Source organism: Heptranchias perlo, chromosome 13 (assembly GCF_035084215.1).
Source record: "Heptranchias perlo isolate sHepPer1 chromosome 13, sHepPer1.hap1, whole genome shotgun sequence".
NCBI lineage: Eukaryota > Metazoa > Chordata > Chondrichthyes > Hexanchiformes > Hexanchidae > Heptranchias > Heptranchias perlo.
In genome coordinates this window covers 56,776,970-56,792,020 of record NC_090337.1, presented here as the reverse complement: position 1 = coordinate 56,792,020, position 15,051 = coordinate 56,776,970, and the positions used below count along the sequence as shown (strand labels likewise).

At 42.8% G+C, this 15,051-nt stretch overlaps 1 protein-coding gene across 2 annotated transcripts in view; it reads right to left on the bottom strand.

Moving 5' to 3' along the window:
- The window catches only part of LOC137331611 (diacylglycerol kinase delta-like), a 142,698-nt gene that overhangs the window by 112,190 nt on the left and 15,457 nt on the right, over positions 1-15,051 (bottom strand). For both annotated transcript variants that reach the window (XM_067995522.1, XM_067995523.1), the window contains exons 2-3: positions 4,007-4,117; positions 190-270 (exon numbers count right to left, since the gene is read on the bottom strand). In XM_067995522.1, the coding sequence (XP_067851623.1) occupies positions 190-270; positions 4,007-4,117 (192 nt within the window). The remainder of the gene's footprint in view (positions 1-189; positions 271-4,006; positions 4,118-15,051) is intronic.

Here is a 15,051-nt window from a genome sequence, read left to right as displayed (position 1 = left end):
TGCAAAATTAAACGCAATTAACACATTTAAAACAAAGTAAAACTACTGTCATTGGTATAACTACCTGTCCGATAAATAGTCAGATAGCTATGCTATCTGTGCTCATTATTAACATACAATCCACTCTCAGTAATATCACCGGATGCAGCAAAACTACTGCTAAATATGACTCATGTCAGAGCTACTCACTGTAAAACTGTTGTTAACATTTTTTGTGCTGGATTCTGCGACACTGGCATCTGTTAAATCCACTTCATCAAATATGATGGACTGTAAGAAAAAAACAATACAAGACAGTCAATGAAAGCACAGTGCTGTATGTGACAGACCAAGGAAGTAGAGGGAGATCAAAGCTAGTTGAACCTGTGAAATCCACCCCTCACCCCAATGCAAAGAGGTATTGGGGTGATTTGACCCATGCTCCCATTACAGAGATCAATGGGGGGATGCTATCCAACACGTATTACAGAGCGTTCAATGGAGGGGTACAACCCCACATCCCATTATAGAGTGATCAATGGTGTGTTATGATCCCACGAATATAGTATACAGAGATCGATGGAAAGATACAACCCCATGCCCATATTATAACAATCAATGGGGGAGGGGGTGTTATGACCCCACAGAGAGCTCTAAGGGGAAGGGGAGACGATAGGATAGAATGTTGCACCACCTTGTGGAGAGCCTCACTGGGAGGGAGGAGAATCCTGCTACACTGGGTATCATAATAAAAGGGTTATCTTGTATCCATCTATATGAGATATGATAAATGAGGACTATCCCCTACTCCCCTGTACCAGGAATCATATAATAAGAGGGCTATCCTGCATCCCCCAGGGCTGGGTATGAGAATGAGAGGGTTTGAGCTGGAGCACTCTTCTTCTCAAGCACTTCCTGTTTGAGTACACTACATTTTTGTTTGCTTTAGATAGCAGCCAAGTGACTGGGGCCTTTGGCCCTGGGAGCTGGAAAGCTAAATTTATACCGTGTGAATTTGTAGATGGCATTAAACAGCCAGAAGGAAATTTTCCAGTAATGTCAGTCTTAAGCATTTCTCATGACTGCAGATTGTAACAGCAGTGTGGACAATCTGTGCAGTCCAAGAATGACAGGCTCAGAACCAGTGGCTCCAAGCTGATCTGTTAAAAAGGATTTCGAAAAGTTGAATTATTTTAATACACTCAAAGCACTAATAAGAATGTGTTGGTAAGTATTACAAATTGTTTTATATTGGAGATTTTAAAAGTACTGCTCATTGCACCATATTTGGTTCGGGAGTGACAAAAGCGCAATGCCAATGGAGTGAGCTCATTTGTTTGGACCCGTAATCCCCGTAATGTTGTCAGCTGCTTCTTCCCCTCAGCCAAGAAATCTATTTGCAACACATTTTCACAAAATCAGATTATGATGCGCACTTGCTGGTGAACTCGAGAGTAGAACAGCAGTACAAACACCAACCAAATGGGCCAGGGAGAGGACAATTAAAGCAAGACATAAGAGGATAAAGAGAACGAGGAAGGAGGAGCATTACAAGAAAAGTGGCCACTGCTGATAAAAATAGAGCAAATTTTTATCTTCTCAACAACCCTTACCCCCCGCACAAGTGATCCTTTGTCTTAAAAGAAATCAGAACTCCCCAAATGGCTCAGTGCCCAGAGTTTAACTGAGCCATACAATCCAGCAAGGTCCCTGATTTGATCCCCAGCTTATGATGAGTTAGCTGATGTCACCTGGGGCAGCAGTTTGGGCACTACAATTAGCCTCAGCACCCCTGGGCCATACTTCCTGCTCCTGATCACTACCCTGTGACTCCTGCTGGAAAGTGCAGATGGCGGCAGGTGAGGACAGGATTAGGCTCGGCCGTGATCCACTCCACCCCCTCCCCACAGTGGAACAACCTGCCATCACTCACTATCTAGGCTCACACATAAAAATAGGCCAATTGGGTAAGGAGCTGGAGGGCAGCATCCAACTTGTGGAACCCATTCTCCAGGAAGGGTCAGCGCTTTCAGAAGAGGGGAGAAAATGAGAAAAGATCATGGAATGCATTCAAAAGCAGTGGAGATGTGATGAATAGAAGGTACATAGCCACATGATGGATGGAACAGAGATTCAAGAAGAGGCCATGAACAGGACAGAGACACAAGAAGAGGTGTAGAGACACAACTACGCTAAAAGGAACATCCATTTTGGGCTGAATTTGTTGAAAATTCACTTTCAGTTTTAAATTCCAAATATGGGTATAGAAACAAATAACAATTTACATGTGTACAGCTCCTTTCATGTAGAAAGCACTTCATGAAGGCGTTAAAAAAATGGACGGCAAGACAAAGTAGGGGATATTAGGGGGGCTGATCATGATCCAAATAATGCAACAGTATGGGAGTTGACACAGTGAGTCACATCCTCCCAATTTTCCTAGGTGCTACTTATGTTGGTGCAGCCATTTTAAATGCACAGCAAATGTAAAGATTGTGCAAAAAAGCTGCACCAGAACTCAGCATATTATTCTCTCAAAAAATTCTATCGAATTAGTCAAACATAACCTAACCGTCACAATTCCATGTTGTCAATTGCTGGTCAGCCCACGCCCTTCTAAGTATTTATTTATTTTATCTCTAATTATAGTCTCTAGTAATTTTCCTACTACTGATGTTAAGCTAACCAGTCGATAGTTGCCTGGCTTATCTTTTTCCCCCTTTTTGAACAGAATGTAACATTTGCCACCCTCTAGTCCTTTGGTATAGCTCTCATGTCTAATGAATTTGAAAAATAAAGGTTTGTCCCTCTCCATTACTTCCACACTAGCCTCTTTCAATATTCTGTGGTGCAAAAGATCTGGCCTTGGAAACTTATTCATTTTTTGGCACCCTCAGCTCTTTAAGAATTGTTTCTTTATTGATGGATAAATACCTGGAGAAATATTTGACAGAGGGATGTGACAGCTATCATGGTATATATTTATTAGACACTGAGACTGGCCAGACGGACCACAATGGTCTTTTTTCGACCTGTGCATTCCTATGTGGCTAGATCTTGAGCTGCAAAAGACCAGTGGAGTGCAAAAGGCCAAGAGAGTGTGGAGTTTAGCTACAATCAATGAGGCTAGAAAACACATGAACTTTCACTGGTTTATTGATAAATTCCAATAAGAATGACTCATGTTGTACTGGCCTGGCTGGCACAACTGAATTGCACTAAATAACACACTGGGTACATTGATATCCTTTGAAATACATAAACAGGTACATACGCAATGTAAGACACGATGGAGACGTGTGCTCATAGCAGCACTTCAGATCTCAGGGAAATCCAGAGGTTGAAGTAAACATAATCTGGGGGAACATACACTGGTGATATTAACAAAAGAAGGAATGTATAACTAGCAATGGGAGGCAGGTATAACTAACATTGGGAGGCAGGTTTAACTAGTGATGAGAAACAGATATAATTAGTGATGGGTTGCAAGTTCAACTAGCGATGGGAGGCAGGTATAACTAGTAATGGGAGGCAGGTATAACTAGCGATGGGCAGCATGTATAACTAGCAATAGGAAGCAGGTATAACTAACAATGGAAGGCTGATATAACTAGAAATGGGAGGTAGGTTTAACTAGGTATAAGACAGTTTCAATGCATCTCAAGCTGTCAAGACACACCATTGGACTCTGATACGTTGAGTCCAGTTTGCCTGTTATGCTGAAGATGACACATCATCACTTCATTGTCTTATCATCATTGTGAATGGGTCTCAAAAATAGTGTAGCCGAACCATGATTCAGCCTCTACATACTGTAGCTTTTGTGCCAAATTTATGCCACTGTGAGCATAATGTCTGCATGAATGTTACAGCATAAAGGACATAGATTTTGTAAAAAAAAAGTCCTAGTTAGCACACTACAGCATCTAGTCAACCACAATGATGAATAGCATGAATGAATCGATCAACAGCAGATTTGCTGCTATACAACTGCAGGTAGATGAGCAGAGAATTTTTAAAAAATTACCTTTGCATTCTTTGCATAGTACAGTGTCCGTCCCCGGAGCTTGAAGTATCTTTTCTTCCAGCGCTGAAATGAACTTGTTTGTTTCATTAGAAGTCCTTCCTTTATAATAGCCTATGGAGAATGAAAATTAGGTGTTTAGAAATGGAGACCCAGAAGATGTAACTGGAATACAGACACAATCGCTCCCCGCCACACACACCCCATTTAAAAAGCAATAACGTGCATGGTTGAGTCACTACAGTGTAGACCATAGTATATTACCAGGAGGAGAATTTTCCAGCAATTCAACTGTAATGAGATTATATCATTATTTAAAAATTGACTTAGGATAAGTATTTGAAAAGGAAGAATATGGAAGGATAGGAAGAAAGGTGCAGTGAAATGGGATTAGAGTAAATGGCTACAGTTAAAGAGTTAGCAACAACACAGGTGCAATGGGCTAAATGGCCTCCTTCTGTGCCTGTAAATTTGATGATTCTGCGAGAATTCTGCAATGCTATAGACCCTCTAGCATATATATATAATGCACAGTCAAGTCCTACAGTTTTAAAACTCATTGATTTATGAATGTATTACCATCACCTTCAAATGGAAATGGAGAGCACAATAGGTTAAAAAAAACTTTCACAGTTGGAGCAACAACAGGGTGGCCTTAGATCCTTCGGGGGGGGGGGGGGGGGGAGGGGGATCAGCCAGGATTTCTGCTCCTGATTATCTAGTGATTCCTACTGGAAAGTGCACGTGTGGACATCGGATGAGAACAGAATCAGGCTCGGTTGATGCCCTTTGTGTTGAATAGGCTGCTAATACTCATTGGCAAGCCTCATACATGAAGAACAGTCACTTCAATGAGGCACTGGAGGGTGGATGGCAACCATAAAGCCAGTGAGGGTCAGTGCTCTCCAGAGAGGAGGGGAGAGAAAATAGAAATCAAATGTTAAAAAAAGAAAACCCACAATCTTTTATGTATGTATTACAAAAAAATGTAACTTCTCATCCTGGAGTCATCAATGACATCCTGCATATCTGTTAACTCTGTCCTCTTTATCACTTTCAAAGCTCCAGGCCATTCCTTCTTCTCTATGTTCATGACATCATTCTCTCCTGGTTATATTCTTATCTGTCCCAATGTAGGCACTACATCTCCTCAAATATTTTCTCCTCCCATGTCTGCACAACCACCTGTGGTGTGCCCACTGCTATATCCTTGATCCACTTATTTATCATCCATACTACCCTCTGAAGACATCACGTGCAAGCATATAGTCCCTTTTCACATGTTTGCTGATGACATCTATTTCTACCTCTCCTCCACCGATGACTCCATGCCTGTGCAATCTGACATCAAGACTTGGATAGACTTTAAGTTCCTTCAGCTCAATAGAAGCAAAACCATCTTGCTTCATTCCCACAGAACCAACAGCTCCAGCTCCATAAACCGCCCACTCAAGCTGAACCAGGTAGAACCACAGAATGTTACATCGAGTTATATCGAATCTACAACACTGAAACTGGTCCAACTGGTCTATGCCGGCATTTATGCTTCACACGAGCCTCCTCCCTCCCTACTTCATCAGAATACCTTTCTATTCCTTTCTCCCTCGTGGGCTTATCTAGCTGCCCCTTAAATGCATCTATGCTATTTGCCTCAACTAATCTTTGTGGTAGTGCATTCTGCATTCTTACCACTCTTTGGGTAAAGAAGTTTCTCCTGAATTCCCTATTGGATTCATTGTGCTATAATGAAGGAGACCATTCAGCCCATTGTGCCCATGCTAGGTCTTTGCTGGAGCAATTCCAAATTAAACCCACTGCCCCACTCTCTCCCTATATCCCTGTACCTTGCCTGCTTCAAATATTTATGCACTTTTTCCTTAAAACATATAATTGTCACTGCCTCAACCACTTTCTATGGCATGCTTAAAGAAGGAATGTGCAAGGAAATTTCTTAAACCTCTCTCTCTTAGTGACAATTTTATAAGTGATGACCCTTTGTGACTGACTCCCAACAAGAGGAAATATTCTTTCCCAATTCACTCTATCAAAACTTTTCATAATTTTAAAAACCGCTATCTAATCTCCTCTTAGCCCTGTCTGAAACAGTATAAATAGTCCCAGTATCTCAAGTCTCTCCTCATAACTATAGTTTTCCATCTGTGGCATCATCTTGGTGAATTTACACTGTATACTCTCCATGCTGGACACAGTACTCAGTATTGTGAAATGGCACATAACCTTAGCATTCTGCATGACACTGAGCTGACCTTTTTCCTGTCCCACATCCAGTCAGTTGGCAAGGCTATATTTTTCATAAAAACATAGGAATGTACAGGACCAGAAACAGCCACTGCAGTTCATCTGGCTGGCCCCGCAGTCCAAAAGTAGAAGACAATTCACTACCTATATCCATCAACTGACTTCCCTGCCAAATGCCATTCCAACTCGATCTTAAAGTCACTTATGTTAGCGGCCGCGATCACATCCCTGTGCAGACTATCCTGAACATTTACCATCCGCCTCATGAAGTAGTTATAACTGATCTATCCCATTCACTTCCCCTCTTCTAAGTCCTCTCATTATCACTCTCGGGGCCATGGTAAGCTGTTTCTCAGAAGTCAACTTGTCGATATCTTTAAGGATCTTGAATACCTCAATAAGATCCTCTCACAGTCTTCTCTCTCTAGTGTAAACAAACTCAGTTCTGTAGTCTCTTCTTGTAGTTCAAGTGTCAAGTGTCCGATGCCTGGTATCAGATCAGTAGCCCTTTGCTGGACCTTTTCCAGTGCCATGATGTCCTTCCTGTAATATGGTGACCAGAACTGCATCTAGAACTCTAAATGGGGATGTCCTGTATAGACTCAGTATCACATCCTGTGATTTGTGTTTTATTCCATTTGCTATATATCTCAACGTCCTATTTGTTTTATTTACCGCCGCCAGATACTGTGGACATGGTTTCAATGGCTTGTCGACCAATACCACAGATCCTTTTCCTGTGCTGCATTCTGCAGATTAAAAAGGGTAGAATATCCGCAGGGGGTTCTCCCGATCGTCCACTGTAACTTCGGCAGAAGATCCATGGAAACCTCGGAGAAACGGTGTCAGTAACACAGGGCACCGTGGAAGGAGTTACTGAGCCTGACAGTGTGAGGGAGCTGGATTGATATTAGGGCAGTCATCAATCTGCCTATTTCGGGGATTGTGTCACTATATATTTCTGTTATTACCAGGATTTACTCGTGATTTACCAATTACTCATGATAGTTTTATAGTCTGGAATAGAATGATCCTCTCCTACATTCCGGGCAAGATTCTACATGTTACTGCAAACACTTATGTACCTAACTATTGTAATTACAGAAGGTACACATCTGACAGTTATACAGAGCTGAATGTGGACACGTTGGAATGAGTTCTCTTTAGGTACAGACCACAAGACTGCAATAATGCAACACTATTGAGTGAATGCTTCACCTATTCTGGCAAATGGCTTGACTCCTGTTTGTAATTCCACTCCCTTGTTCCAGGCTTCATACTCCTAATGAGATCATTCTGAATTGACTATACAAAGAATTTAACAGAAACAGAAAAATACCAAACACCTTAATGGTGCACAGACTTAATTGTAACAGATGTTTCCAAAGGGTCCTAATAGACAGGATTTCTTTTAAAATAATGCTAGCAATGAGTTTCCTTGTCTGTCAGGGGTCTCAAGTATGACCCTGCTAACTGAGAGGGTTATGAAATAGCTGAGCAAAGGAGATGCCCTTGGACACCGTCTTCCTCCAGATTTCCCACTTTATATCTAGTCGTACATGGAGGTTGAGGACTACCTCTGAAACTCAATCCTGAGGCCAAAGTAGACACCTGTCATTATAAACTGGCAGCTCGCCTTGCAATCCCAGAGGTCCGCTGCCTTAATTCTCCCTTCCGTCCACAACCCACTAGGAGGTGACTGCATTGACTCATTCTGGAATTTTCCTCATACAGTGAAGTGGTTCACTCTCCCCCTACAGAAATTGGGAGTTCTCCTCTGTTCAGCTTGTACTAGTTCTGCCATTTTACATTCATTGAGAAAGTTATTGCAGCTGAGTTATTGATGTAGGTCCATGTTTTCTAAATTAAGTAAAATGCTGAACTCTGCAGGTTGCTGTTTTAATAGAGTGTTGATGGGAATCTAACCTTTTCGATGGTAGGAAGGGATTTTTGGTAGGTAGTGAAAGTTTTAGTCTGGCTAAGATGGTCTCGAGTTTGGAGGACACTGAAAGATGTGTAAGCTGCCTTATTGATAATTTGTGACAGCCCTGTTCTGTACTGCTATTGCTTCTTTCCTCCCCCACCCCCCATGGTTTAAAACATTATCTGAAGGCACAGTAGGTATGTACGCAACTCTAATGTGCCAACATGTGTTCGTGCATCAAGATATGCTTAAATGGTGCTGCCACAGAATTAAAACAAGGTGGCTCTACCCAATGTGGTTGTGTCTGAATCCTGAGGAATTCAGGGTCAGTACAAAGATGATTAGCTATAAGGGGAGAATCTCAAAATTCTTCACTTCTCCTTTGCGATTTAACCCACAGTGACATGGGGGGAGAGAGCCCTTTAATAGGCACTACTGGGCTGCAGTTAGGAGGCAGTCAGGGAGCTTGATCATGTCCAGGCCCAGGAAGCAATCTTCTGGGTCTGGTTCAATAGCGGTGCTGAGAAGAAGTTTTTAATTTTGTGACAGCGATACTGGATTGCTGCAGACATACAGATGAGCAGGATTGTGCCTTCTCCAGGTTCAGCTGGGTTCCATCTGTGCAGACAATGGGGGATGTGCCATGCTTGAATGTTAATCTTAATCTCTCATTCTTTTTATTCATTACAGCTTGAGACTGTACATGACAGAGAGGAACACATGGAATTTTAGAAACAGGAAAAGCTCGTTAAGCCCCAAAAAGCCAGTCTCTTTATTACAGATCAACTCCACCTGCCCACTTTCCCTAAATCAATCTTTAATCCGAAGCAAAGTTTAAATGAAACCAATCCGTTAGCGGCAATCACCCTGAAAGGCCTGAAGCAATCGAGCAAAGTTAGGTTTCTCGGCATACTGTCTTATCTATCTTGTTTTGAGTAACGCAGGAAACACAGTGTAACTGCTTCTTACATGTGCACGTCATGAGCCCGAGGCAAGTGCGACAAGTTATAGTCTCTTGTATAGGCAACAACGATTGTGATCGTCACGTGACAGTGAGTTTTGCACGGTATTTAAAGCCTTTAGCAGATGTTCGTGCTGACAAGCTGACCTGACTAAACAAGCACTAGGTTTCAGTGTTGCGTTTTAAAAAAATTTTTGTGCTCACCAAAGTGTAGGGATATTAGTGCTGGGAAATGGAACATTTTCCATATCAGACACCCTGGGCTCAATTTGACTATGGTGGTGAGTCGGCAGCAGCGGGGTGAAGGTGCGTGTGGCAAACTCACATGAACCAAACTTACCGTTTCCGACGCGATTGCACGTTGATTGATAGTGATTAACATCCTCTCCGGGTTTCGCGCCCGGCAGCTAGCCTGATTGACAGACTGGCTGCCGTCAGGAGCTGCAACTTGGGTGGGGGGGGGGGGGGGGGAGTTGGGGGAAGAAAGAGAGCGAGACGTCATCCGGCGCGGGAACGGAAGGGGAGGGGGGGGAGGGAGAAGGGGGGAAGATCGGGAGGTTGAAGAGTAGGATATCGGAGCAGGAGAATTGGACCAGGCGTGAATCAGAAGTGGTGGGCAAGCCGCCCATGTAAGTTAAAAATCTTTCTAATCCCTTCATCTGTCACAGGTAAAGTGCCTTATGTACCTCAATGAGGTACACTTGGCTCTTTAACTGTCAGCCCGCCGGCTTTAATTGCCGGCGGGACTTCCGTTTTCGGGTCGCCCACGCACACACAGGTGGGTCCCTGGGAAACTCGGAAGTTGGCGGGTTGGAGCCAGCTTCCGAACCCAAACGGGATTTCCGCGATTTTCGGAGCATCCCCATCCCCAACGCACCCACAATTGCCTTCTAAAATCACCCCCCACATCAGCATGCCGCACTCCTCGGGTCGCATATTGCAGAGCCAGACGCAGTGAAGCTCCCTCTTCTCCGCCGCAATAGCCCTCAGTCCCAACCTTCGGAAGACCGCCCCCTATTAATGTGACATTTTTCCATTTCCCACATGACTTCTGTGACTTCTCTGAGCTGGATTGCCAATTAGTGTCAAATTATCATAGTAGCATAGTAGATACAGCACAGGAATCGGCCATTCCGCCGGCTCTTTGAAAGAGCTATCCAATTAGTCCCATTCCCCTGCTCTTCCCCATAGCCCTGTAAATTTTTTCCCATCAAGTATTTATCCAATTCCCTTTTGAAAGTTACTATTAAATCTGCTTCCACCAGCCTTTCAGGCAGTGCATTCCAGATCATAACAACTTGCTGCATAAAAAAATGTTCCCTCGTTGCCTCTGGCTCTTTTGCCAATCAGCTTAAATCTGGTTACCAACCTTTCTGCCATTGGAAACAGTTTCTCCTTATTTACTCTGTCAAAACCGTTCATGATTTTCAACACCTCAATCAAATCTCCCCTTAACCTTCTCTGTTCTAAGGAGCATAACATCAGCTTCTCCAATCTCTCCACATAACTGAAGTCCCTCATCCCTGGCACCATTCTAGTAAATCTCCGCTGCAAAAAGTGCCATGGGATCTTTTACATGCACCAAAACAGGCAGATAGGAGCTCAGTTTAACATCTCATCCGAAAGGCGGCACCTCCGACAATGCGGTGAAACACAAATTAGAATTTTACACTCTGCTCAGAATTGAACACAATGCTCCAGCTGAGGCCTAACCAGTGTTTTATAAAACCTAGTACGGTGATGCCCAGTAGAAACCAAGACTGCTCAAACTCATTTTACACAGGACTCTTAAAGCCAGAAAACAGAGGAAGTTTCATTCCCATCATGCTGGCTAGATTGAAATCCAGGCTCGAGATGAAAGGCAAGTGTCTAAATCACTGCACCACCCAGTTCTGCAGGAGAATTTAGTTTATTTTGCTTCAGGCAATGTATTGCACGGGTCAGCGGTCAAGGTTGTATCATATTACTACTGCCCAGTTGAATTACAGCCTGTGCGGAGTGTAAAATTCTAATTTGTGTTTCACCGCATTGTCGGAGGCGCCGTCTTTCGGATGAGATGTTAAACTGAGCTCCTATCTGCCTGTTTTGGTGCATGTAAAAGATCCCATGGCACTGTTTGCAGAAGAACAGGGAGTTCTCCTGATGTCCTGGCCAACATTCCTCTCTCAACCAACACCACCAGAAACAGATTAACTAGTTGTCAATCTTATTGAAGATTTGTGGGACCTTCCTATGCACGAGTTGGCTGCCGAGTTTGCCGACATAATAATAGCGGATTCACTTCAAGTGGTTGTGAAGCACTTTGGGACGTCCTGAGGACGTGATATCATGCTCTATGCAAGTTCTTTCTTTTTTTCCCTTGCATACTAAACCCTCTTGCTTGTTTTGCCTGCTTTATTTGCTCTCTAAGGAGCATGGGATTGGTCCCTGGTGTTACCGGACGACCTAAGAGCATAACTTTCCTTTCTAATATCCTGAAAAGTATGAGATACCATTTACCTGGCCTTTCTCTGTATCGATGATGTGGAGATGCCGGTGATGGACTGGGGTGGATAAATGTAAGGAGTTGCACAACACCAGGTTATAGTTCAACAGCTTTATTTGAAATCACAAGCTTTCAGAGCTTTGCTCCTTCGTCAGGTCAGGCAAAGCTCCGAAAGCTTGTGATTTCAAATAAAGTTGTTGGACTATAACCTGGTGTTGTGCAACTCCTTACATTTCTCTGTATCATTTTATATTATTTCTTTTCAAATACATATCCAATCTCCTATTAACTAGAGGATTGGAGGACTGCTAACGTTGTACTGTTGTTTAAAAAGGGAGAGAGGGATATACTGAGTAATTACAGGCCAGTCAATCTAACCCTGGTGGTGGGCAAATTATTGGAATCAATTCTGAGAGATAGTATAAACCGTCATTTAGAAAGGCATGGATTAATCAAGGACAGTCAGCATGGATTTGTTACGGGAATAGAGTAGACAGGGCTGATGGCCGGCGCGGACACGATGGGCCGAAGGGCCTCTATCCGTGCTGTATAACTCTATGACTCTAAGGTCGTGTCTGACTAACTTGATGGAATTTTTTGAGGAGGTAACAAGGAGGGTCGATGAGGGTAACGCGTCTGATGTAGTCTACATGGATTTTAGCAAGGCTTTTGACAAGGTCCCACATGGCAGACTAGTCAAAAAAGTACAAGCCCATGGGATCCAAGGGAAAGTGGCAAGTTGGATCCAAAATTGGCTCAGTGGCAGGAAGCAAAGGGTAATGGTCAACGGGTATTTCTGTGACTGGAAGGCTGTTTCCAGTGGGGTTCCACAGAGCTCAGTACTAGGTCCCTTGCTTTTTGTGGTATATATTAATGATTTGGACTTAAATGTAGGAGGCATGATTAAGAAGTTTGCAGATGATACAAAAATTGGCCGTGTGGTAGACAGTGAGGAGGAAAGCTGTAGACTGCAGGAAGATATCAATGATCAGGTGGGCAGGAAAGTGGCAAATGGAATTCAATCCGGAGAAGTGTGAGGTAATGCATTTGGGGAGGGCAAACAAGGCAAGGGAATACACAATAAATGGGAGGATACTGAGAGGTGTAGAGGAAGTGAGGGACCTTGGAGTGCGTGTCCACAGATCCCTGAAGGTAGCAGGACAGGTAGATAAGGTGGTTAAGAAGGCATACAGGATACTTTCCTTTATTAACCAAGGCACAGAATATAAGAGCAGAGAGGTTATACTAGAACTGTATAAAACACTAGTTAGGCCACAGCTCGAGTACAGCATACAGTTCTGGTCACCACATTACAGGAAGGATGCAATTGCACTAAAGAGGGTACAGAGGAGATTTACGAGGATGTTGCCAGGACTGGAGAATTTTAGCTATGAGGAAAGATTGGATAGGCTGGGATTGTTTTCTTTGCAATAGAGGAGGCTGAGGGGTGATTTAATTGAGGTGTATAAAATTATGAGGGGCCTAGATAGAGTGGATAGGAAGGACCTATTTCCCTTAACAGAGAGGTCAATAACCAAGGGGCATAGATTTAAAGAGATTGGTAGAAGAATTAGAAGAGAACTGAGGAAAAGTTTTTTCACCCAAAGGGTGGTGGGGGTCTGGAACTCACTGCCTGAAAGGGTGGTAGAGGCAGAAACCCTCATCACATTTAAAAAGTACCTGGATATATGCACCTAAAGTGCCATAACCTACAAGGCTACAGACCAAGTGCTGGAAAGTGGGATTAGGCTGGGTGGCTCATTTTCAGCCATCGCGGACACAATGGGCCGAATGGCCTCCTTCTGTACTGTAAATTTTCTATGATTCTAACTAATGTTATAATCTCTGCCTCAATAGCCATGTGATAAAGCATTCAGTAATACTTAATTGGCTGCAAAGCGCTTTGCATGACCTGAGGTCATGAAAGGCGTTATATAAAGGCAAGTTCTTAATTTCTTTCATTCCATATTCAAATAAGCCACAATGAAAACAACTTGTAGTGATCATCCTCAGTCTATGTCCGCTTGTTACCAATTCACCAATCAGTATAATCTTTCACAATTTTGAAAACCTCCATTAGACTCCCCCTTAACCTTCACTGCTCCAGTAAAAAAAGTCTTTTTTTTATAAAAAAAGCCTTTCTTCATAACTATAACTTCTCATTCCTGGTATCATTCTAGTGAGTCTTTGCTGTACACTTTCCATAGCCCAAATATCCTTCCTCTAACGAAGTGCCTGAACTGCATATAATACCCTAACTGTAGCCCAACCAACATCTTGTACAAATTCAACATCACTTCCGTTTTTTATATTCAATGCCCCTATGTATAAAACCTACAATTTTTTATGATATTTTGACCTGCGCTCCCACATTGAAAGATCAATTTATCTGCACCCCTCGATCTCTTCCTTGCAGTTAAGAGCAGTACCATTTCGAGTACACTTCGTTTCACTGTTTTTGCTTCAAAATGTACTGCACATTTCTCTGCATTGAGCTGCTTCTGCCACCTATCTGCTAATCTGTTGATCTCCTCCTGTATTCTTCCTCAGTCTGCTATTCCCTCTATTTTGGTACCATCAGCAAACTTCGATCCTCTATTCCTTTTGTTTCTCTGTCCAAATTATTGATGTAAATGAAAAACAAAAGAAATCCCAGCACAGATCCCTGGGACACACCATCACCGATACCCAACAATCTGACGCCTATTTATCTCTACCCTTTGCTTTCTGTCCCCATGCAATGCCTTTTAATACTTTGGGCCTAAATTTTCTTATATCTCTTATGTGAACCTTATAAAATGCCTTCTGAGAAACCAAAAAGACGATATCCATAACCTCCCATTCATCCTGTGATTTCCTCAAAAAAATTCAGTTACATTAATGAAGCATGGCCTGCCCTTTACAAATCTATGCTGACTGTCTCTGATTGGGCTATGTTTTTCTAAGTGTTCACTATTTTTAAGTGTTCGCAGTATTTTGGATTCTAGACGTTTACACACAACTGAGATAAGACTATCTGGCTATAATTTCCTGGCTTATCCCTTTCCCCGTTATTGGACACACCCTCCAATCCTTTGGCACAATTCCTACTTCCAAAGATTTGGGGAAAATTCTTGTTAGTGCCTCCGCTATCTCCTCTCCAACCTCTTTCAGTATTCTGGGACACATACCATCTGGGCTTCGTGATCTTTCCACTTTTAGTTCCATTATCTTTTTTAATACAATATCCTTTTGAATATTTATCTCTGCATCTGCCTCAGATACTCCTTCAGGCCCATTTTTACCATCATAGGTGAAAACTGAGGCAAAAGGTCTCCCTTACGTTCTGAATCAGTGTCGCTATATCAGGAGAAGTACACCTCTTAACCAATGTGGCGATGTCACTTTAAAGGACTGGATAGGTGGCGTGAGGCTGGGAT